Source organism: Spea bombifrons, chromosome 5, assembly GCF_027358695.1.
Source record: "Spea bombifrons isolate aSpeBom1 chromosome 5, aSpeBom1.2.pri, whole genome shotgun sequence".
NCBI classification, from domain to species: domain Eukaryota; kingdom Metazoa; phylum Chordata; class Amphibia; order Anura; family Pelobatidae; genus Spea; species Spea bombifrons.
In genome coordinates this window covers 103,664,939-103,690,302 of record NC_071091.1, presented here as the reverse complement: position 1 = coordinate 103,690,302, position 25,364 = coordinate 103,664,939, and the positions used below count along the sequence as shown (strand labels likewise).

At 39.9% G+C, this 25,364-nt stretch overlaps 1 protein-coding gene across 1 annotated transcript in view; it reads left to right on the top strand.

Annotated features, from left to right (window-relative positions):
- ADCY8 (adenylate cyclase 8) overlaps positions 1-25,364 on the top strand; it is a 106,248-nt gene that overhangs the window by 51,993 nt on the left and 28,891 nt on the right. The window contains exons 5-8 of the mRNA XM_053466388.1: positions 6,323-6,450; positions 7,941-8,099; positions 10,084-10,354; positions 22,445-22,642. Coding sequence (XP_053322363.1) covers positions 6,323-6,450; positions 7,941-8,099; positions 10,084-10,354; positions 22,445-22,642 — 756 coding nt within the window. The remainder of the gene's footprint in view (positions 1-6,322; positions 6,451-7,940; positions 8,100-10,083; positions 10,355-22,444; positions 22,643-25,364) is intronic.

Here is a 25,364-nt window from a genome sequence, read left to right as displayed (position 1 = left end):
TGAAAGGTGCCTAACAACGTGGCTACTGCATGGCTTCTGACTTTATTCGGTCTTTTAAAGAATTCAATAGAATTCGCCGTTACTTCAGAGAATTTTAAAATAAATACTTTTATACATTGTCTGGCGACCGGACTTAGTTATTTAATGAGATGCCCCAGCAAGAGCCCCTAAATTGACAAAAAGATCTTTACGTGAAGGCATTTGGGGCGTACAGATCCTGTGTTGGTGCTGATGGTCCGATTGCACGACATGTCAGAGACTTTAAGAACAAAGATTGGCTTTATCTCATCTTTTAGGGTATTAAATCTATTAAAATAAAGTTGATACATGCGGCTTTTACAAAGGGAATCATTCTAAAAGTTTTCACTCTGGACCCCAAAAAGCCATTAATGAAGGATTGAACGGCAGGCCTTTTCCGGGTGACTGTTATTCCATGAACTTTTCTTTTTAAACACTTAGCAACGAACGCTTACCAAGCTACAATATTCTTTGCCGTTTCTTTTGACAGCCATTTAACAGCAGAATAACTCTTTTTCCAGCCGTCGTCCAAGAATAGATCTGTCAGCTATAGTTGATTGCCTACCATGTATCTTGATTGACTTGACTATGTACCTCTTGGTCATTCACGTCGTAACGTTTCTCATGAGATTTATGATTTTTTTTCCCTCTCTGACTGATTTCTTCATTCACGGCTGATCTTTAAACCAACAGCCTGACACCTACTTGACTTAATATGTCTTGCGAGTAGCCGAGGCTGCCTCCCTTCGGTTCGTTTTGTAATTACATTAAACTTATTTATAGAACATCAAACAATTCTGTAGAGCTTGTTACGATAGGGAAAAAAAACTAGCCATAACAGTGAAATTGACAATATATAAAATTGACAATAGCATTGACATACATTTTAAAGATACTGGGACAGAAGGAGAAGAAGACTCTGCTCCTGGGAGCTTACAATCTATTAGGACGATGAAGGACAACAGAAGAGGGGCTGCTTGGATGCAACGTTTATTTGTTTAGGTCGATTATGTTGCTTGTTCAACAACTGCATAAAATACCATTTTATCATGTTGTATTGTGATTATTAGTTAGCATTCCAAGTTGCATGTCTTTGAATTTCTATAGTGCCCCCCTGGGTAATTTCTCGTCTAACATTGTTACTTTGAGGGTATGTCACCAAGGTGTTTAAGATATCTACAATGGTCGGTCAGCAGGTATCATTAAAGCGTCAGCCACTATGGTCACAATGAGCATGTTTGGTGCTGCTATAGTATTATGGTATTATAATAACGACTGCATGGCAGCCATGATACTTTATTCTACCCTTGGTATGCGTCCTCTGCAATACGGTTAACGTGACGGCAATTACTGTATAGACATAGGATCCTTTCTGTCCACGCGTTGATTGGTCAGTGGCTCGATGGATATGGAGTGGCTGTGTCTGGACCACTTGGTCATTGTGGTGCTGATGATGATGACGGCAACTATGAGACGCTTCTCCTCGATGTGAATGCATTCCATGTTATCTGGTCACTTTTTTCTCGTTTTTGACCATTTTTTTGTCCAGTAAGAATGCAAGAAGTCACCCATTGGACCTTATCATTTACTACACAGAGTTACAATCTATGTCATCCCTTTTTTGTTACTGTTTAACACCTACAGAATGTTTATAATAGACTTGGCAAACATAACCCTACGCATTTAGTCCGGTACAGGAATATCCATTCGCTGTAACCCTTCTAAGAATGACTGATCGGTGAACACATTCTGTGCTGCGCAGCCATTATGCTAATGGAGTTTTAATAAACTCTGGAATACTCGGTCCTACAGAGGAGTTTAATTTGGTAAATATAATGGATTGATCCGAGGACCAATAGATACTAAATGGTCTATACTAATACCCAGCCGTGAGAACGCTGGGAGCAATAATGATAATGAACATGAAGTGGCTTTCTCTCTACTTAATGCAAGCGATTCGGGTTAATAATATTACTGTTCTTTAGCGCGTTATCACTAGCCTGTGTTTACACAAGAACTATAATTATAGGAAGTGTGTTATTGTTACTACCGCAAAGCATATTCTTCTTTTTATAACACAGGTTTACATGTCAAGGAGCTGGTGTTGGCGGATGATTATTTTTGAATTTATTGCCGTATTCGTGCCTATTCAGAGTAGATCTGGTGTGACGGATCCAGGGGGGCTGCAGCACCTTTGCACCCACCAAACTGGGGGGGGGTCTCAAGCTTTTCTGTATGTGACTGACGGCTACAAAGTAGAACTGAACTCGAAGCTCTGCTTCCCGATCCCTGAGCTGCATTGGGGGTCAGAGTAAAAAATATATAATAAATAATTGAATAATATTTTTTTTATATATTTTATCTTTAAAATTGAGATTGCCAGGTTTATTACCTTCAACTCCCATATATTCTACCTCCTTTAGCCATGAGGCACGTGCATTCTAATTAAAGGGAATTATGTGTGAATCCGGGGAGCAAATCTACACGTGGACTTCCTCTCCCACATTCTAAATCCCCATGTATTTGCGTCCTGTTGTGTTGCGGTAACATTTGCCGACATTCGAAATGACTCAGGTTCTTGCATATTATTGAATATTTTTCTTCCTGCTTTGTTGTGTGATCGAAAGCCGTGTCTCGGAGCTAAACGGTGCTTATTATAACCCTGTCGTTTATTTTGACATCTGTCACATGAAAAGTCAGTATAAATAATTGATCCTTTCTTTGATGTGTGTTCCATAATGATATCATACTTTACACCCACTTGAATTTATGTGAAAGCCGTTTCGCCTGTAGTTTTAATCTCTGCCGTGCTGTAGTATGCACCAAATACAGTAAAAAGTTAAGTAATCATTTTTGGAGATGCGGCGCTATTGAGCAATGATCCATAATCCATTAGTATTTCAGCTCAATTCTATCTTTGTAGTAATATTGTTGGATACGATTTGTTTCTGGGAGAACATAACTACCGCAAGTCTGTGTTGTATAACAAATGGAGGGCTGGCACCTTCTGGCACGGGGGGGCATGTAAAGCCAAGTGCCACCCCATCACCTCTGCTCCAAAACTAACACAGAGACTAACACACATTCACGCTAACACTCATCATGTACGGATCCTGGGTCTTTCTTCAGGGCAGTTGCCACACTACTACCCTATTGCCATTGGTGGGTGAATTGGCCTTGGCCAGCCCTGTTCGTAAAAATAGGACCAGCCCGCCCCTGTGTATAACTCAATGACATATTTTTTTCGAACCAAGTAATGTCTTTTGATCAACTTATGAACATTTCTCTTTTTTAGTCCTTGACATACCGTATTGGCTCGAATATAGGCCGCACTTTTTTCCCCCACTTTAAGTTTTTAAAGTGGGGGTGCGGCCTATATTCGGGGTCTAGCGCCCGACGCCCGGGACATGCAGTCCCGGGCGCCGGGCAGGCAGCGGGGTTAGGATACAGATCCCCCGCAGCGGTGCAGGGGACCTGCATCCTTCTCCCCGATACGCTCAGACAGCCTCCCCTGCCAGCACTTCCCACGGGGGGGGGGGTGCCGGCACGGGAGGTTATCTAAGCGTTTTACCTCTGCCCACCCCCGACTTACCGGAGCAGACTCCCGGGTGTCTTGCGGGGCCGGCGGGAGACATTTACGCAATACGCAAATGCAACTTCCGGTAACGGTACCGGAAGTTGCATACGCGTATTGCGTAGATGTCCCTCGCCGGCCCTGAAGACACCCGGGAGTCTGCTCCGGTAAGTCGAGGAGGGGGGGCAGAGGAGGACAGCGGCAGCGTATCGCGGGGAGGGAGGACAGCGGCAGCGTATAGCGGGGAGGGAGGACAGCGGCATCGGATCTCGGGGAGGGAGGGCATCGGATCTCGGGGAGGGAGGGCAGCGGATCTCGGGGAGGGAGGGCAGCGGATCTCGGGGAGGGAGGGCAGCGGATCTCGGGGAGGGAGGGCAGCGGATCTCGGGGAGGGAGGGCAGCGGATCGCGGGGAGGGAGGACAGCGGCAGCGTATCGCGGGGAGGGAGGACAGCGGCAGCGTATCGCGGGGAGGGAGGACAGCGGCAGCATATCTCGGGGAGGGAGGACAGTGGCAGCATGTTTTTTTTGGTGCTTTTTTAAAGAAAAAAAACTTTTTCTTTAAAAAAGCACCAAACTTTTAGGGTGCGGCCTATATACGGGGGCGGCCTATATCCGAGCCAATACGGTATATCTTCTGTCTTTCTCCAACTCAAAACCTGCCCCATTTGCTTTTCTTCCTATCCTCCATGCTAACCTCTTGTGTTTCTCCTTATTCTAAATCTATATTCTCTATATTGTCTATCTCTTACTCTTTCCTTCTCAACGCCTTGCCTGTTTTCTACAATATTAAAAGTACCATATTGTTTATTCTGTAGTGAAATTATTGTCTATGTTACATGTCACAAGCTTTTGACCTTATAGTCCTGAGTATATGGAAAGTATAAACTCAAAAATGTTACTTATATCACACAGCGCAGAAGGTAGTACATGTGAAATACTTTTTTAGGTCCTGGAAAAAATGTCCATTGTGGTCTCACTTATTTACCAAAAGTTCCAATTTTATACTCAATTATGTATTCTATCTAGATCATTCTGAACCATCATCTGCCTCCACTTACTTGTTCTTTCTCCACGTTTTGCTACGGTATTTCTTGCTTCTTGGCGAACGTGTTATTTCATTATCAAAGAATAATTAATACAGGTTTACCCAGAAAATGTTTATTTTGATATAAAATTCTGTGTGTTTTGTTGGTATCACAGAGGATTGGCATAATGAAAACTATATGTAGAGATGGGGCACAAAAATAAATTCAATAAGAGCATTTTTTCTGTTAATCACTTAGAAATTCTTATTTCTCAACAGAACGGCAGCTAAGAAACAAGAAATAATTATATTTTATGATAGTCGATGACGCTTTTGTAATTACTTTCTTTTTTTACTTAAACGAGTTTGTTTTGTACAAAGCAAATATTTAGACTAATGATTTTGTCCCCATTGTGCTATAAGCCGATTTATTCGTATGGTATAGCAGAGTCCTCACTTGACTGCTCCGGATATAGGTAATCGTTGAACTCATGCGTGTTTACATTCTGATTGCTTCTGAATAAATAATTTATCCCCCCGGAATTACATAATTAAATTGATTGGTCACAGCTGAAACGTATTCATCTCTGTATGTGATCTCGCTTCAGTCTTTTCCCGTTTTCGAGAACATTACCATGTAATCAACCCTTGACAAGCTGGAACACATAAAGACGCATGGAATATATTATTTATAAATTGACTTTATTACCTGGGTAGGTTTAACCCTTTCCCAAAAAGAGTTACTGCCCAGGCCAATTTACCTACAAACAGCCTCGGGATATAGGTATTTGGACAAAAAAATATTCTGACACCTACTAATATTTATACGGATTATTTTGTTTAGTGCTTAGAAATGTAAACGTTAAACAATGATAAGTTACCTTTCGTGCACATGTTAAGTTGAGCTGGGGATATTGTTGAGCACATAAAAACTCTAAATCACAGGGGGTAGAGAAGCATTGGTCTCACTGGCCACAACATGGGGGAGAGGGGTATGGGTGAGTTCTATACCCCATGGGGGTTAATTTTATTTTATTCACTCTCCCCATTTCCCTCTCTTTTACTCCCCAACTGCGAGTGAGATGAGAATAGCCCCCAACCAGTTAACATTTTTTAGATTATTTATTCATTTTAAAAAAAACCTTCCTTTTTCAATTTTGCAGATTTGCAGATAAGGACATGCAAGTTTTCATGCCCTCGCCTGCAACTTGCAAATGTTAAATGTGCTTACATGTACTCCAAGCATATATTCTAGTAAATATAAGAGATGTTTTACACGTCTTCACAACAGTTCTACCGCAGATCAACATAAAATCCCAAGAGCTACTTCTTGGACATCTCTGTTCTTATCTAGATTAATGAAAAGATATCCACATTATATATATATATATATACCGTATATATATATATATATATATATATATATAATAAACATACTCTAGATCAATAATGGTTTTTTTAAACACTTTTTAAATGCTATGGACCAGATGACTACGATCAACTCCCTCTCATAGATTTTACTATATCCGTGTATTATTGAGTTAACTGGTGCAATTCTAAAATTTTTACTTTTTGGGCATTGCCGAATAAAAAGGACATTTGCTTAATTAGAGCACAAAACTAGACTGTGTACATGCTTTGCCCAGTGCTACCAATTAAACCCTATCATTTATTGTTATTATTGTTATTGTTATTTTTTTTTAGGAACATCACTGCCTTAGAATTAAAATCCTAGGAGATTGTTATTATTGCGTATCCGGACTGCCTGAACCCCGCCAAGATCACGCTCACTGCTGCGTTGAAATGGGACTCAGCATGATTAAGACTATTAGGTAAATGATCCGTTGTGGGGGTTTTTTTGGGTGGGGGGGTCTGCGCAGGGGGGGTTTGTGTTTCTATGTGTTCAGGGCGCCATAACCCTGTGGCGGAATCCACATTTCATTGACACGTTCTCACTGCGTTTGTCTACAGCTACACGATTCTCATATGAATAATTTAGCAGATCTGGGCTTTGTCGTATTTCTCCAGCGTTACGGGGTTCTGCTCACATTTCACTAAAGATCCAGCCGCTCTTATAATTACAGTTCTAAAGTAACTCGATATCCTAAAACAACTCGAAGAGCACTCTTTGAATATTTCGTCATCTCGAGCAGGCCAGATTTTCAGTAACGTTCAATAATGTAAAATATTGGTATAAATGGCATTAGGATATTAGTTTTAATATTACGGCTGAATAAAACATTTTTGGAGAGGAAAGTGCCCTCGATCCCCGGACATATACGATGTTCACAGGCTGGCGAGCGGTGCATACGAAATGCCACCCGCGAGTACATAAAATATAGAAAATCGGTCTCTGGAGAGCGTTCAGAGAAGGGATAATAAATTGGTGATAAAATTATCAGGATAGGGTCAAATTTTCAATATGTACGGCTTGGAGGAGAGAAGAGGAGATGTGATAGAAACATTTAAATTCATAAAGGGATTTAACAATATACAAGAGGGAATGTAAGAGCTAGAGGTCATCATCTAACACTAGCGGGTCCGAGGCTTAAGATGTAATGGCAGCCAGATTTACTTCTCTGGCAGATGATAGATAAGTGGAACAGCATCCCAGTGGAAGTGGTAGAGGTTAATATAGTGCGGGAAATTCAACATGCATGGGATAGACATAAAGCTACATGCCGAGGGCTAAAAAAAAAAAAAAAAAAAAATAAAAAAAAAACGATTAGCGCAAAGAAAAAGTTGAATCTTTAGTTAAAGATGATACCTTCTTTTGGTCAACAGAGAAAAAGAAGTAGTTATAAAAGATTTCAGTACCTCTGAGGTCTCTTCTTTATTTACAGCTTATATAGCTTTACATATTTTTCGATGCTGGCCCAATAAACGGTATCGACTTCAACTAAAGACTCCATGTTTTTAGAGCAATCGGAAAAATAGTGGCTCGGATGGGTCACACGGTTCTTATCTGTTCTCAAACTCCATTGTTTACTCATGTTAGTTGTTACACTATGACCGTCCTTGACGGGAAGGTCTTCCTCCTAGAGGTCTGCGGTACGGGGTAACCTTTTTTGCCCAATGACTTTGTAATAAAGGCATTACACACAACAGAACCTTTAAATAAAGAATCAATATTCCGCATTCAGCAGGATTCCGTTGGGGTCCCTTAGTGTCGTTATCACGCATGGTTTAGACTTATTTAGCCCTTCTAACCCTAGGTCGAGATCCAGCTTAAAGAGGCGTAAGCAAATTAAGAGGAGCTATAGTGACCTGTCTTCCAATGCATTGGGTTTTGATCTATTTCACCCATGAAAATATGTTGCAGGTACGTGAGATCGCGGACAAAGCATGACATTGACATGAGGATAGGGATCCACTCCGGATCAGTCCTGTGCGGCGTGTTGGGACTCAGAAAGTGGCAGTTTGATGTGTGGTCTTGGGATGTGGATATTGCAAATAAACTCGAATCAGGAGGAATACCTGGGTAAGTGGATTTATCTTTCCATTGATTGTTATGCGTCCGGTGTGCGCATAAACTGAGTCGCGTTAAACAGGATGTGTTACGGAACGTTCAATAGACGTTATTAGTGGGACACATTTTCAACAAAGAGTATCACAAAAGACACCAAAAATATATTGAAGTTTATGGGCATTCCAACCCAACAACTCTCATAGATTTCAATGTATGTATGTGCTGTGCATGCGCAAAAAGTCTACTCAAGCATGCCGTCTGCTTTAGCAGAAGTAGGCAGCAGAGGAGGAAAAAGGAGGCAGATGTTTTATTTTCGAAACCTTATAAAAAGGGAATAGGTCCACCAATCTGCATAGTATAATATGTACTGAAGTCCCTGTAAAATGGGCTTCCATGTTCATGGTGGGGAGTCGAATGGTCCTTTAAATCTCATGATGTAATTGGCCGCATCAAGTAATGTTTAAATACCATCTGTACGATGCTTTAGCAAAATCAATGAAGTCTTTAAAAGTCTTCATACCTTTTATTGAACCAGCAAAAGAGATAACATCAGAAGGCCAATCGCCCTCTATATATATATATAGTTTTTTATTATTATTATTATTTTTTTCTTCTGATTTTTTTCTGGCACAATTTAATGAAGCCGTTTCTCCCCCATCAAAGAGGATCCAAGTACCGTAATTGTTTGATGACAGGTGTGCTTTAACACAGACACATACGAACTCCAATTTTGTTGCTTAGAATTCTACTCTAATGCAATTTAAGCACAATGAACACAGTTTTTTGCTTTGATAAACTGGGGTTATTGTTCGCTCTTCAAGGAAATAAAAATAGATTAGCTGACCGCTGCAATTCTGCAATTTTCTTTTGTGCTGGAACACCTGGATTCATCGTCACAGATAAAAAAAAAAATATATATAAAAAACATTTATAGTATATTTATATGTTTTCTAACACAATTGAAAGCAATATACTGATGGTATATGGTGGTGTCTGTGTCTATATATATATATAAAATAAAAAACTTTCAAAGGGAGTTGCATCAATAGGTCTTCAAACAACGAGCCATTTCAACATGTCATCTTAGATAAGCACAGAGCCTTTAAAACTCCGCAGGCTTCTAGTAGTTTCAGCAGGTTCTTCTGCAATAAACTGTGTAGGAGGTAATATAACCAATGTCCTTTTCCTCTAGGCCCGATAAAGAAAACAGTACTTACTTTTGATCTTACTGTTCTGTACTTGTGACTTTTTATTTTGTTTAAGAGTTGAGTTCAAAATGTGAACTAAGGACATGGAGGAACCTTCTTGATGGCCGTGTGTCTTGGACAACCTGCCTGATGTCTGCAGATATAAGATGTGCCTAGTGCCTCTCTTTAGGAATTGTATCCCATCTCTGGAACCAGAAATTTCACTGGTCATTGCTGGTATTTGATATGTTATACAGATCCTAGAGAGAGAGAGAAGAAATTAGAGACAAGGAGATCAATCAAGGTTCAGTTGATTACCACGATGACTCGTCAGCAGTGGCCTCTTCTGGCCTAGGCCAGTTAAGTACAGTCCGCCATAGTTGACTTCTGTCCAGAACCACGCTGAGGTCATATCCCGGCACTCAGCAGTAAGGAAGACAGCGCAGAGGTGACCACTGGTGGTGCCATCCTAGGTTAGGCTTAGGGCAGCGTCAATGATGGATACACCAATGGTTTCGTGGGCTGGTTGTGGAGATCTCCCTTGTGAATGGCTCATATACACTATGAAACACTGTGCCTAGCTGGCACAGGCCCTGTAAAGATCTTATACTGTATGTCTTCATAATGTAGCACACTGGGCTATGGTATTCTATCCCAGTGCTCAGCTTAAAGGATGGTGGCCTTGGAGGTAAGTGGCAGGGGTGCTACCTTGGGTCAGGCCTAGGGCATCGCCCAGCCAAGATAAGCTAATCCACATCCCCAGAAATAATTGAAAATGGTTTCTGTTCTTTCTTTATGATTGCATATAGGAGAATTCATATTTCCAAAGCAACTTTAGACTGCCTGAATGGGGATTATAACGTAGAAGAAGGACACGGGAAGGAAAGAAATGAATTCCTAAGGAAACATAACATCGAGACTTACCTAATAAAACAACCAGAGGAAAATCTGCTAAGTCTGCCCGAAGATATAGTCAAGGAGTCCGTCAGTCCCACTGATCGGAGAAACAGCGGTACCACATTCACCGAAGGATCCTGGAGTCCGGAACTTCCATTTGATAACATCGTCGGCAAACAGAATGTAAGTCAAACGTTGGCTAATGTCAACAAACATAAAGCATGCTTCGACGGCTCTCAGTAACATAGGCCTCAGAGGGAATACATCCGTCCTTAACCTTTTTCTCTAACATGTTACTTCAAATAATTATGCAGAGCCCCCCCGAGGCTAGAATTAACCTACTGAATATATCAGTTGAAGGAAATGCCAGCACTCCTTCTCATATCAAATTGAAATACCATCAGATCTCGACAAATCAATTGAAATGCTATAAATGCAAAGATTACTTAACGTTAAAACAAAAATCCAGAGTTTCTATCAAATATTTTCTTTAAATTGCAAACCCTCTCCTCGATGCAGGTGTGTTTTGTACTGGATATGCAAACTGCATGGACAAATGCATGGATCAAAATATTGCATTTTAAAATAAAGTGCTCCCGAAGTATAACTCATCATAAAGCCATCGAAACAGCCTCTCATTAAACGGTTCAAGAAAACATTTTAAGCCCATTCAGATGGTTTCTAAAGATATATATTTTTTTTAAAATGTTTTGGAGAACATCCTGGATAGGATTTAAGATTCACTGAGGATTTTAAGCAAACGTTTCAATTCCGGGGTTTGTTTTTACTATTTTTTTTAAAATTTTGGTCATCATTTTAACTTAACTCGTTTAAATTTGTAATTTAATTTTATGGAGAACTGTCATTGTCGTGGATTTTACCGTAACGACATTTATTAATTAATTTAAACTGTTGTGATTTTTGTTAGTTATTCGATGTATTTGCTTTAGAGATATTTAGTTTAAAGCTTTACCCCGGGGAAGCTGAGTTCTGTGTCTGAATGTGGCAGGGTCACCATTATCTAATCAATTTCTAATTTGAAGTTCTCTACCTTCTCGTCCCACCCTTTCAAAGGCTACCAAAGCCAATTAACAACAATCAGCAACTTCATATTTTGGGAGAATCTGAGAACAGGAAGTTCCTATGGTTTGCATCTAAATACCCCCAACATCCCAAGTGTTGAAAGCCCTTCGTTGGGTGGACATGACTAGAGGCTGGTGGGGTCGAGCTTGAGGGAGAAGGTGGATATAAAGGTGAGGCCAGGATAGTGCGATCTACCTGCCTTACCCGTCATGATTTGGTGAAACAGAATGCCGAGATATGATGTCATATGCGGGAAGTGACAGACCTGCTATAGATCATCACTTTTTTCCTGCTTTCCAACAGTGTTAATAAAATATTGTTTTGGAAAAACAAAATATATTTTAAACATCATGTTCTTAACTGGGGGGGCGGGGAACGCTATTTTACTTCTGGAAGAGTGTTTATAATATTACGGTGACTGTGCCTTATGAATTAAATAGGGATCGCATATGTAGGTTAGAATTTAATGAAGAACTTCTGAATAATTCAACACCGGCAAAGGCTGTCAAAGCAAGAGCTCGTTTTTTGTGAGCACTAAGGAATTAAGGAAAGTTCCACAAAAAGCTAACCTAAAAAGGCGTATTTATTAATAACATTTATACATAATATTATGATATTATATGAATATAAATGTACCTGTAGACTGGCCATCTGGCACATTTGGCTCCCTACGCTCCCAGGATCTAGTGCTGGATATGCCTGCCCCACACCACATTTTTCCTCACGTAGTAGACGGCCCGGCATGTCCAGCCGTCGGCCCCACTTACGACATCAGGTGACTGCTGGCCTTAAAGTGCCAGCGCCACCTGGTCATCACCAGTCCAGCCATGAAGATTGATGTCATCTGATTAGATGCAAAGATATATTGCCATGGGTCACAATCGCAAGATATGACATCATGTCCTGGCACACCGTTTCTTTAAGGCACACAGCACCTTTTAACCCCTTAAGGACAATGGGCAGTCCCTAAACCCATTGAAAACAATGCATTTTGAGCCTGTACATGTACCGAGTTATGTGTGTATCATGGAAAAAGGCTTCTAAACTAAATTTCTCAGGATCTGCATTATCCCTCCCTATTAATGTCTTTATTGATTGGTTCAGGCTTTTGTTTGTAGGAGTGGGGGAGGAGAAGGCAGAGAACTTCAGGAAATTGATTAGTTAATGCTGGCTTTGCCACGGGCCGCCGCTGCCCTCAGCTTTCTGCAAGGTGGACTTTTAAAATAAATACGCACAAAAACTTATTCTGATTGACAAACAAATTCACAAGTTTTAATAAATGAATTGGATTGAAAGATGTCGCCTTGACAGTTAATAACAGAACTCAAATCATGACATCATGAAGCACAACGCATTGCAAACTGATTACCTGTTATTCATAAAAATCCTAAGATTATGGCAGTCTGACATAATAATAATAAATATATGTTCAGCTTGGGCAAAGTCATTCCCATACCGCCACTGATCAGGTTGTCCAGAAAAAAGCCTATCTTTACTTTTCGAGCACCTCCCTCCCGGTAATAACCCAATAGTCCATATCATAGGTCTTATCTAACTCAAGAACAAAGGGAGCTGCCTATGGACTTCTAGTTTCCAATTGTCCCGTTCTGATCTCTACCATCAGTGATCTTGTCTTGTTATCTTCATGAGTTCTGAGCAGAGACCAAGCTCCCTATGTCCCTGCACAAGCAACAGGAGAAGAGAAGTAGGTTTCAGTAGAAGCACAACTCTCCCTGTCCCATAATGGGCCAGCTTGGACTTGGAGACCATTTGTAGCATTACCCTTTATTCCCATGAGACTCTTCGGTAGCTAGGACTTTGCAGAAGTGACTTATACTACCAGGAAGGTGGAGAAGAACAGGCTTTCTGGGACATCTTCTGGTATCAGGGATGGCGACATCCTTGGATTACTGGTATCCCATAGATCCCCGCACTGTTATACATTTTATGATAGATGACTCTCCTGCCTTGGTAAAAAAATGACCGAAAGGGGTAGGTGCTTCCAGGTCTAAAGGAGATGTTGGCTCAGATGACCCAATATTCCATCCATAGCAGCAAAACCTGAAACCCCGGTAGTTACCCTCCCTCGTATACTAACCAACGTCTTTGTCTCATTGTCATCGCCTCTGCTTTTGCATGGAACGTTGAATGTGCATGAAAAGCCTGTGGTTTTAATGTCGCTTTCATTTTGCCTTATCTGTATTTCGCACGCCTAAGGGATAAATGCATGTCCTCTTGGTGTTGTGTCTCCTTGATGTAAGTTAAAGCAATATTCTTTCGGGAAATTCACTCTGTATTCTCTTTGTATTTACAAATAACTAAACCGTTAGGTGTAATGCAAAATTCAATGCGTCCAGTAAAACGTTTGTGGTATAGACATACTGAAGAAGAGTTTGTTTAGCATGTATTCATTTCTGGATTAAAAATATTTATCATTTCCAGAATATTTTTGGCAATTAGCTATTTTCTTTCCAATTAAATGCAAGCTGCGTGAACAGCCCTGCCGGCAGACGCAAAAGTTACCATTTAGGGAACTATGCTGTGTCTGGGTGTCATTTCCTGCACAGTGTCATTGCTTTATGGCAGAACATAAAAGGTCCTTTGGAAGTCCTTAGACTTTTATAAGTGTAAAAAACATTTTATTGTTCAGAACAACAAAGCTATTATTTAGTGCATTTTGAAGTATATAAATAACAGTTCTACACATAGTTAAAGTATTCATAATGTTAATAAAATCATTTGTGACATCATCGAGTATTCTCTTAATTATTTTACACTGCAGGTGATGGTAAAATGCACTTCTGCTGCATAATATGCCAGGGCATGCGCAGCTACGGGTAGGAATTTCCTATAGCACCAGATGCGGATCAAAGCTGATGCATATATATTGTTTTTGGTGCGTGTTTTTATAGGAATCTGTCTTTTTTCACAGTCAGTCTTAACACCAGCGTAATCCTCCTGGATCATTTTATGATTCTTCTTGGCCTCTCGCGCAAGCTGTGTGGGATAGTACATGGCTTGGATTTCCAAATGAATGTAAAAAAAAAATAAAAAGACAGAGATTATTTTTTTTTATCGTCAGTAAGCAGTAACATTTTCGGTAAACAGCTGGGAAAGAGAGATTAGGCATTTTCTTAAAGTAAAACTAACCAGAAGAAAAAAAGGAATGTTAAAGTAGCGAAGATGCATAGAGCCTCCGAAGAAGATAACACATTTTGGATTTCAATGCCTGGGGCTAAACGCAGGAATCATATTTCCAAGACGCATGCATTAAATTTTTAGTAATAAAAAATATATATTATTATTCATATTTGCGTACTGATTTACAGGTTAGTTGAATTTAATCCACAAAACATATAAAACCTTGTTGTTATTTTGGTGAACTCCCCCCAGAGCATCGTTATATCGTTTTCTGTGTTGGCCAACTAAAACTTATCAACTTCGACTAAAGACTCAATAGAAGACAAAGGTTCCATTTTGAGTCTTTGATCGAAGAGAGACCCCGGAATATACTGCCCTCGCCCACCTGGAGTTCATAAACATGCAACTTGCTTACTTGTGCCTACACCGTGTCGCAGGAAGCACTCCCTGCTTATACTCCATACAGGAAGTGCCCATTTTACCAGGCAGGAGGTGGATTCCATTCTCCTAAGTGGTATCCAAGCTTCCATTGAGCTTCTTTACCCCTAATCACAAACTGGCACAAGTTGTTCTGCTAGGCATACCTGGGAACTTCTGGGCTCTGGCTACCCGGATCCTTCCCGTACGGGACGCGGCCAGGACTGCACACTGACGTCGGTGGGCGGTCCCGCTGACATCGGTGGGCGGTCCCGCTGACATCGGTGGGTGGTCCCGCTGATGTTGGTGGGCGGTCCCGCTGACGGGGCGTTCCCGCTGATGGCAGTGGGAAACACCCCCATTTCAAGGAAAAAATGGGCGGGGAGCGGGCGTGTCAAGACCCCCCTCAAATGTGTCTGTACATAGTGTTGAGATCCACCTTTGGATGCTTCTTGTCAATGAGTTCATAACACCTTTGGAAATGACCCCTAGTTGTCACAATATTAAAAAAAAGAGAAGTTTACATTTGCCGATAACGATACCCAGCCAAAATTCTACACTTATATTATAACATTTCTATATACTACAATAATAAAATAATACAATATAATTTTTTTTTTTAGTGCCCATTATTAGGTGGGAAAAGTTTAAGTTTTAATCAGTAGGATCTAACAGAAGTAGGAAATAATTACACAGCATGTGAGAATGATATAAAATGCAGGGAAATTAAAATACATATTTCATGAAATGAGACTTGTCTCAGGAAAATCGAAATGAATGTTTCATGGAATGGGATTGAACTTTTAAAATGTTTTAAATAATAAATACCATTTAACTTATAGCTAAGCCATTGCTAATTTTATTTAAACATAGAATATAATTGCATTCATTTTTTAAACGAGTGAAAAGTGAAAACCTCATCTTCCCGAGTTTAGTTCCGTCAATCACGGAAAGTTTGGTGGATATTAGCTCACCGGGGAATTAGGGATTCACCTGCGATTGACCAATTAACTTTAAATTAAATGTATCGTTCTCATGTTATATTTATCATTATCCTGGGAACCTCAGAGGCAGGATCTCATCAGCTAATCCCATTACAATAGAGATGAAATGGGGGGAAATATGAAAAAACACACAGTATTAAGTCAAATACAATGCAGTACATACTATGCAAGGTACACTATATAGACAAAAGTATTGGGACACCTGACCATTACACCAACAAGGACTTTGATGACCTCACATTCTAAATACAGAGACATTAATATGTAGTTGGTCCCCCCTTTGCGGCTATAACGGCTTCCGCTCTTCTAGGAAGGCTTTCCACAAGATTTTAACGTTTCTGTAGGGGTTTTTGCCATGGAAAAATATAAATTTTTATCTTGTTACATCACATAATGTATAATAGAGGGATGCTCTGGGCCCGCAGAACTTTTATTGAACGTTAAAATAAAATCTACTCTTCTATAAATAACATTGGCAGGAGTTATGAATGCCCGGGGTATCAGGTGCCTTAATTCTCTCATCGACACCCACTCCCACCCTCAGCCGTCGGATGTAGAGTGGCTCCAGTATGACGTAGCCATGGAAACCATCCTCTAAACCTTGCGGAGCTCCGACAAAAGTGACAGGGGTGGAGATGGTATTCATAGACAGAGATATACTGACTCAGAAATATACAAATAACAGAAAACTAGAAGCATTAACAAAGAACGAATAAAATGCAATCACTTCTAACATATAACATATAACACAGCAGACAAAAACAATAAAGAGTGGAGATCCCAGGAGGGCTGGCAAGGCCTGGTCTAATTTAAACATTCTGGTTCCCCACAAAAAGGTATTTTTGTGTGTTTTACTTTTAGAATTCAACGCAAAAGTGTCTAACCTAACAAAAACCCTATGCAACATTTACACCATATCTGGATCCTTTTTGTGCTGCCATTATTGGAGCCCCCCCTTTTCTGTGCAGTCCCCTTTGGATTGATTTATGTTGACCTCCACCAACTAAATCATCCTTGATATACAGCATCATCCAAAAATTACGAAAAATGTAAAAAAAATAAAAATAATTGGGGAATAGTTATTAATACTTATTAAAGTGCAAAATGATCAAATGTTTATATTTAACACCTTTGTAACAAAATGCAGCATTAGAAGCATCATTCATAGTTGAGATGAAATAATAATTCTTTATTTAGTCATAAATTTGCCTCATTTATTTCATTTTTCCCCCCAGGGACTCTCAATTGTCATGTGACACAAAAGCGGGCACTCATAGGCAGTTGCCATAGAACCTTGAAAAGTTTCTTCAAGTTTCTGTAATTAAACCTTCAGAAAAAAAGAATAAAATGGGAGATCTACTAAGTTTAATTTGCTTAACATGAGGGGCAGAGCAATTAATAGTTTGTATAAGTGGCACTGCAACAATTATGGTGTCCAAAGTGGAACACCTTCACCGGGGGCTTGGCTATATGTAGTCAGCGATGGGGTGCCAGGGTCATCTACCCCTCGCAAGGGAGTGAAGCCAAATGCTTGGATATGATGTCATAGCCCAGTGTGTGGCGTCATTACCTCGCCAGGATGCCACATGCGAACTGACAGATCTCAATCAATTTTATAACTCCAGGATCAGAGGATCTCCCCAACTAGTCCATGATCCCCAACGCCGGCAAAAGTGGGACAGGGTCCAAAAATCAGGAGTGTCCCGCCAGAAATCATCTAAACAAGAAGCCTAATTAGTCTTGAACGCTTTCAATTTAATTCAGTTTGCCAATCATAGCAATCTGTCATTTTACTGACTTAGACTGACTACTCATGTCTTTAAAGGCAAAAGAGAAAAGTACAAGCTTAGCAAAAAAATGAATAAGAAACAAATAAGTAAAATATATATATAAATATAAAAAAATATATATATATAAAATATATATATAAAAGATGCCCTCAATTATGTAATACATCTATTTTCCAATTCAAGATTTTGCCTCTGTAGGGTAATAAAAAACAAAACAAACAAAAAAAATATGGTAGTGTACCTTTAATATAAGATTTTTAAACAATTAAGAAATAATTTGTACATTTTTATAAATTCCTGGGGATTACAAACGTCAGGCTTTTTTTTTTTTCTTTTCATGCTATTTTCACGGATCCGGCATAAATTTGAATAAAGAATATAAATGTAACAAGATTACCGTCTCCCGAGATGCATTACCAGGCTGCGTTACCCGCGTGGTCGAGATTCTCACATTACGAAGCCATCACATATAGTAAATACAAAATAAAAAGGACAAAAGAATGCAGTTTGTGTTATAAATTAAATAAGTATTAGACCTAAGAACGGTATTCTGCGCACTTACAATATTCTGGGGTAGCTCGCAGAGTTTGTAACATCATCGTTTGTCGGGTTTTAGTGTTATTGTTGATTTTCTTTTACCAAAGTTTGATAGACCTGTGGATTCCATAGGCGCTCTATGCATAAATGTAATTTAATGTCCCTGATGACCCCAGGACTCAAGAGGAGAACAACTTGAGCACAACTCTAGGAAAGCTCGTGAGCCAATGTTTCAACCTCTATTTTGATTGAAGGTCATGAAACATAGGAACAAAGAATCGAATCAGTCGTTGGTCTCGTCTTAGATTCGGGAGCCATATGCCCATCCCATGCATGTTTAATACCCTCAATGTATTACCCTCCACCACTTCTACTGGAAGGCTGCTCCACTTATTTGCCACCCTCTCAGTAAGAGTTTTAATGTGTTTAAACAACACCAATAAGAAAAATGACTCCATTTGGCGAGCCTAATAAATAATTTCCCAAAATAAATTTCTAGATAAAAAATATTCATTAGCCAATGAAGAAATGGAAAATAGTTTCGAACTGGAAAAGTTCCCGGTCTCCTGCTGTTCAATGAGGAGATCAGAGGAACCCAAAAAAGTCACAGGCTTTGGCCTTGGAATAAAGATGTAATCGTTAGCACGGTAGGACAGATCTAATTTTAGTTTTTTTTACAAAGGGACAAATGTAATATTATATTTCATAAAGAAACAATTAAAATTTAACATGTACAAGATCTCTGCACTTCCGAGTTCATATCTTGCACAAGGCATGGTAGTATTGTGACGACAATGTTTTTCTTCCAAAAGGGAAACCAAAAAAAGATTCCTAAATTAAAAAAATTGTAAATCATCTAATTATATGAGTAGTCTTTATGCATACACTGATTTAATTAAATCAGAAAAATAAAATTCCAGAGCATGTCTCTGAAATCCATAAAAAAAAATAAGAAGAAGAACAAGTGACATAATAGATGTATCGCCCGACAACGTTGGAGGGGTCGCTTGATATCGTTGGCTACCCATCCGAAACAATCAGATGAGGTGGTCTCTCAAACCTAATAAAGGCTTATTATACCTTTCTACGGGCTAACAAGAGCGATCCAACAGTTAATTTTATTAACATAGAGCTTTAACTGCAGAGGCTCAGACATTTTATGCTAAGGGGTATAGGGCAGACCCCAGAAGATTAGCTCAGACCATAATTATATTAGCACAATGCCATCTCGGACAAGGGGTCCAATTGATTGAAGCCTTAAGACAAAGTTAATGCCTTAGCTAGCTTCATGAGTAGATCTTCAGATACCTTCTAATCTAAACAGAATCTTTTTTGACATCTTCCTAAATTCTATTAATATAACACATCTCCCAGAGAATGAAGAAGACAAATTAAGAAAGTCTAGGAGAAATGACCTAAGAGAGGCGTCTCGATCTCTAGGCCCAAAGTCCCAGACCTTCCTCATCCACAGGGCCGGCCCTACAATGGAGCCGACTGGGGCAATTGCCCCAGGCGGCACTTTTGAAGGGGCGGCACTTCAAGTGCTTTATTGTTTTTTTTTAAAGCGGAGGAGAGAGAGGGGCGCCGAGTGGTTTTCGCTTACCCGCTCGGCGCCCCTCTCTCTCTCTCCTCTGCGGCGAGTCTCCCTGTTCGGTCTCGGTGCCGGTTTGTAATGCCGAGCGCCGGAAGTGACGTCAATTTCCAGCGCTCAGCATTACAAGCCGGCACCGTGGCAGAGCAGGGAGACTCGCCGCAGGACTGTTTAAAGGTAAGGGGGGGCGGCATTTTAAACTTCGCCCCAGGCGGCATTAAGTCTTGGGCCGGCCCTGCTCATCCAAATATCTTACCAACCACCGGGGTCCTATTTAAAGCTTGGGATAGTCTTTCTCTGATCTCCTTGACCGGCGCAGGGAGCTTTAAAACTGATGGAGGTGGATCCAGACAGATTCAGTTATGGTCGTGTTTTTGGAAGACTCCTTGTGAACTGTTTGACAGATGTCTACAGCATTATAGTAAAGCAGGGGTTGTTTTTAGGGCCACAAAACCCCCCCAGAGAAATTGCTGGTTCCACTAGCCATACGTTTTGTCTCCCGAATCCAGTCTTGGTCTAAAACAGAACGTAAGGTTTGTAAAATGTTCCTTAAATAGGGGTCTCTGCGTAGAACATTCTAAAATTACCTACACCATTTGTTTTATAAAGCAGTTGCTGTATTTTCATTGCTGTTTTCCTAATGTGAGGTATAAACGTTACGGGAAATGATTTTAGGGAGTAACATGGCTCCTTTTGTTGAATATGCTATACTTACAAGATATTATGACTTTTTTTTTTTGCACGTTTCTTTTATTACAATTTGTTTTTCTGTGTGCTGCACAGTATCCGAAGCAGTAAACTCATTCGTTGCTTTTATGGTATCCTGTCTGTTCCGTTATTTCATCTCTAAAAGTGTAGCTTCTGTGTGGTCTTTGCTTGTGACTGTTCTATGTTGTCAATTTTGTCGGGACGATATACTGTCTGCTTGAGGAGACATAGGTGCACAATTTATCATCTCAAATGTGGGATCCATAGAGTTTATTGACTAAAGTCGGAGTTTGCAAGGAAATTTAGTTCCCCAACTTCATTATGTTGAGACCAACCCCAGTGAGCTTCTTCTGCATGAGGCGCTGAGCTGCCCCCTAGAAAGTCATCTCACCAACTAAATTATGTCTTTTTCAGGGGCAGCTCAGCTTTTCTTGCAGGAGAAGCTCACTGGGGTTGGCCTTTAATATCACATAATAAAGCCAGGGAAATGAAATCCCTTGTTTTAGTGACTAACCTGTGTGTCTCACAACTGACCACAACGTTTAGACATACAGCCATGGTTCCAAGTCATTAGTATAGGTCGGTGAGCTTGTCGGCACCGGAGATAAGCCAACCTAGTGCCGAGGTGGACTTGTTTGAGGTGGCTCTGCTCCGGTACCTAATCCTCCTGTGAATCAGGTCGGAGCCGGTAACCGAGCTCACCCAACTATGAGGTTCACAGAATAAAAATAATTCTTGTGCCATCTGCACATATCACTGGAATTTCCTAGTATCTGCAAGTAATAGCCCGAAAGCTACCATTAGTGTCCATTTTAACACACGTGTCAAACCTGACATGTCTAAGTACACTGTGACAGCTGCATGAGTGCAAGGCCACCACGGCATTGTGCTTCTGAGTAGACTCCCAAGTCCCCTTACATTTCACCTTGCCCTAATTTACCCCTATCATCTCACCCCAATCATCTCACCCCCCTCTACCTTCTGTCCTTTCCAGTGCCAACTTTAACTTGGGGCAAAGGAAGCAGCTGCCCCGGTCCACACATCATACAGGCGATTGAGCTGGGCAGATGGTGTTTTTTTTCCTACGTTTTTCACACGTATTCGAAATATTTTGCCCTATTATCACCTGGGCTACAGCCTACATATCCGAATACTCAGCAAGGGGCAACAACTCGAATAACTCCCTTCCATCTGCCGTTAAACATAAATGGGATGGATCTTTGAAAAAAAGGATTTAAGTTAATTATTAGAATTCAATACTTTATTCCACCGCAAAATATTTAAATATAAAATGTCATTTTGATTTTGTGTCAGTCCCCCTTTAAAAATCCGTTTCACCTTAAAAATCATTCCTTCTTCACAGGTTAATAAAACGAATGAATGCTTAGAGGATAAGCATTTTCTGCTGATTGCAAAGTAAAAAAAAAAATAGAAATATAGCACTTTTGTAACCAAATGCAACATTATGAAACTCATTCCTAGTGATCAAATATTTTTTTATTCATGCAATATTTTGCTTCGTACATTATTTTTTTTAGGGAATGCTTAATTGCCGAGTGATACCAAAGCAAAGACTGATAGGCTGTTGCCATAGAAACTGGAAACAAAACTTCTTAAAAGATTCTATGCTGTTTTAAAATGACAATTTTTTTTTTTTAAATACTACAGAGCCCATCAGATGTTTTTTTGTATGTGGATCAAAACCGAGTTGAGGTTTTCTGTATTTTCATTAAAAATGATAACTCTGTGTATAAAATGATGACAGCCCAAAAAACCGAGAGGAATTAGATTGTTCATACATCATAAATAACTGCATATACATCATCGATAACAATAATAACGCATCATGGATTCCCGACAAGCTCTAATAGGCTTCCTGGGATTGGTTCATTAGAATTTGCATGGAATGCCGTTATGACTTGCGATGCAACATAACCAAGAACATTGCATTTAACCCAAGGGGACCAGTAGGTTTATTCTTTGTGCATGTGCTTTCCCCTAGACTCTGGCTGCTCTAACGAGAAATTCAATTAATCTGCTTCCAAACCATCTTGCACAAGCTTTGCATGTCCAGTCTGGGCCTGAGGAAATTAACAAGCGAATAGAGCATACCATCGACTTGCGGAGTGGCGATAAATTACGACGAGAGCATATCAAGCCTTTCTCACTGATGTTTAAAGACTCCAGCCTGGAGCACAAGGTAGCTGGGTCTTGATAAGCCTCTGTTGCGCAATCTTATTGTCTAACACGGATGGTGGCGAGGTAGACGGCGCTACTCGTAGTCCATACGTTAATTTTAAAATTTAAGTGGAATATGTGTATTTTGTGTTTTGTTTTTTTATTTGCTAACCAGGTGTGGGGGGGGCTGGCAAAATTCAGCTTGGGTATGGATAAGTGGCCACACGCTCAATGTGCACCATCCAGTACTGTCCAAATCACGTTTATATAAAGGGAATGCGTACAAGAGGAGCATAGAAATGATCCAGTCACCATGCTACACTTTAACTAGTTGCCAGGATCTTTAAATCAGAGCGTCACACGGAGAAGCCGCCTCTTGCCCCTCTTGTTTAGCCCTCCTCTGTTGTCGGCTCAGTAAGGAATATTACATTTCTGGGTAAAGTTTGGATTAATGTTGTTATTTCCCCCAGATAGAGGAAAAGAAAATACCTTTTGTTACCTGTTGTTCCTCTCTCTTTTAACAGAATTTGTGCTTTGTTTCAGGTGTAAACTGGTAAACCAACCACATTTCTCTACATTTTACTCCAAAAGCCTGTTCCATTTTAATAATATTTATGAGACTTTGTTAATAATTGCAAAATATGATTCCATCTGTGCACTCATATTTTTTCCAAATTGTCAGAGAGAATTTCATATTTTATTGATTCTGTACGGCTTAAACCATGGACGAGTAAAAAAAAGATGGGGGAAAAAAATAAGTTGTAAAAAGTGCGATATGTTAAAAAATTAAGAGGTTGTCCATCATTCTCTTAGAGTATCTATGTTTCTAGTTGGAAACCACCCAACCAAATTCTTCTCTGCTTGGTAGATGTCAGCTGGTGGATGGACCTTCGATGGACTATGGTGACCTCTATCTAGTGCAGAGTAGAACATTAGACAAAATGGATTCTGGAAAACCACCAACAGCCACACAAATAGTAACATGTTTATCAGTCTTCGGTTTATAAGGATTCATTTTTTTTGTGCTGTTTGATTTTCTAATTGCAGCAGCAGATTTACCCATCAAAACTTGGATGTTAATGCATTGACAATAGAATTTCCCTGATACTTCCAGTGTTATTACTCTGTATAAACACAACACCATCAATGGCATTTACTGCCATTTAAACCCTTTTTTGGCAAAACATAAATCCAACCCTGTTCCACCCAACGCCTCACTTACACTTTATGGCATCCTACTGATTTGGTTCCACACTCCCTGCCATTTTCTTCCTGTGCCTTACTCCAAAAAAAAGTATTTATTTTGTTTTAGCCCCATGTCTACGGTCATAGAGTATGTCAGGAAAACCTCGTCCCTAGCTCAACTACAATGCGTTCTCTCACGTTTTATATTGATTCCAAATCCCCATTGTTTACAAAATCACAAACTTGGTCTAAGAATACCGATCATCAGGGGTTCAAATAAATTTATCTTGATAACAATGCAGGCATTTTTAACCCCAAAAATATTCAATCAAGGATTGTCCAATCCCCAAGTCTTAAATCTGATCTCTACCAGATCCTGTAGTTCCTTCCTCAGACGACCTTTAATACTCATCCTTTTTAATCCCAACCTTAACTACCAAATATTGGTTTTACTGTAGATGTTTGCCTAGATATATGTCGCAAGAACCAGGACCGGAACCCATCGCATGCAGATTATTCCAGAAGCAGAACATATAATGCACGCATTTTCTTCATATATGAGAACAGAGAGCACAATTCATAATATCCCCCGAAGTTTCATTCCTAAGTGGTCTCTACACCCCTCGTTCCAAGATCTCATATTTGGCAACAAGTTTATCTAAACACAATGAATATTCAGAGTTTTCAAACGCTTATTCAGATAAAACTATATAGCCAGCCATACAGAGGAACGCGAGGCTATAGTACAAAACCAAAGACAGTGAAAAGATTCTATTACAGCAGACGGTATCTATTTATAGGTGCGCCGAGTATGAATATTTATTGCCAGAGTCCTTTACGTAGATCCGCTGCTGCCTACTTCACATACTTCATATCATTTCCCTGCCGCCACGTATTAGCATGTTGGCAAAAGCAGCCGTAAAATGGATTATACCCTCCATAATAAAATGCTTTTTACCCCCATAATAAAATGCATTATACCGCCCCCCCCTGTATTTTTTAACCCCTTAAGGACAATGGGTGGTCCCAAAACAATGCATTTTGAGCCTGTACATTAAGGGGTTAATGTCACAATTCTAAATGAGTGATTTAAAAATACATTTTTTTTTAAAAAGAAATATCAATATAAGAGCTTTTCAAATACAATGACAGTTTGACCTTGGCGAAAATAATACCCAGCGTACATTGGTACGTTGATGCAGGTTGGACTTGAATATAAGTCGAAACCTAAAAAAAAAAATATTTAGAAGCAAATAAAAAAACATCTGTATCAATGCTACCTTAAAATTGCGAGAAAAAAGTTCCCTCAAACTAATATGTAGCTGGGCACAAGCCATACAAATATTCTGCGTTTTCCTATTTGACGTGCGCGAGGAACGGCTGCTCCGTTTTCCCTGAAGGCTGAATGGAATTGTGGATATTCATGTTTTCCGGTGACATCTGATTGACGGGGACGCATAATATTAAAATAGGGCACAGAGAGGCAGTAAGGATTTATGGGAACGTGGTTTGCTGAAGTCCTCTGGGGTAGTTTCTCCCGGAAGGTGTGATCAGCATAC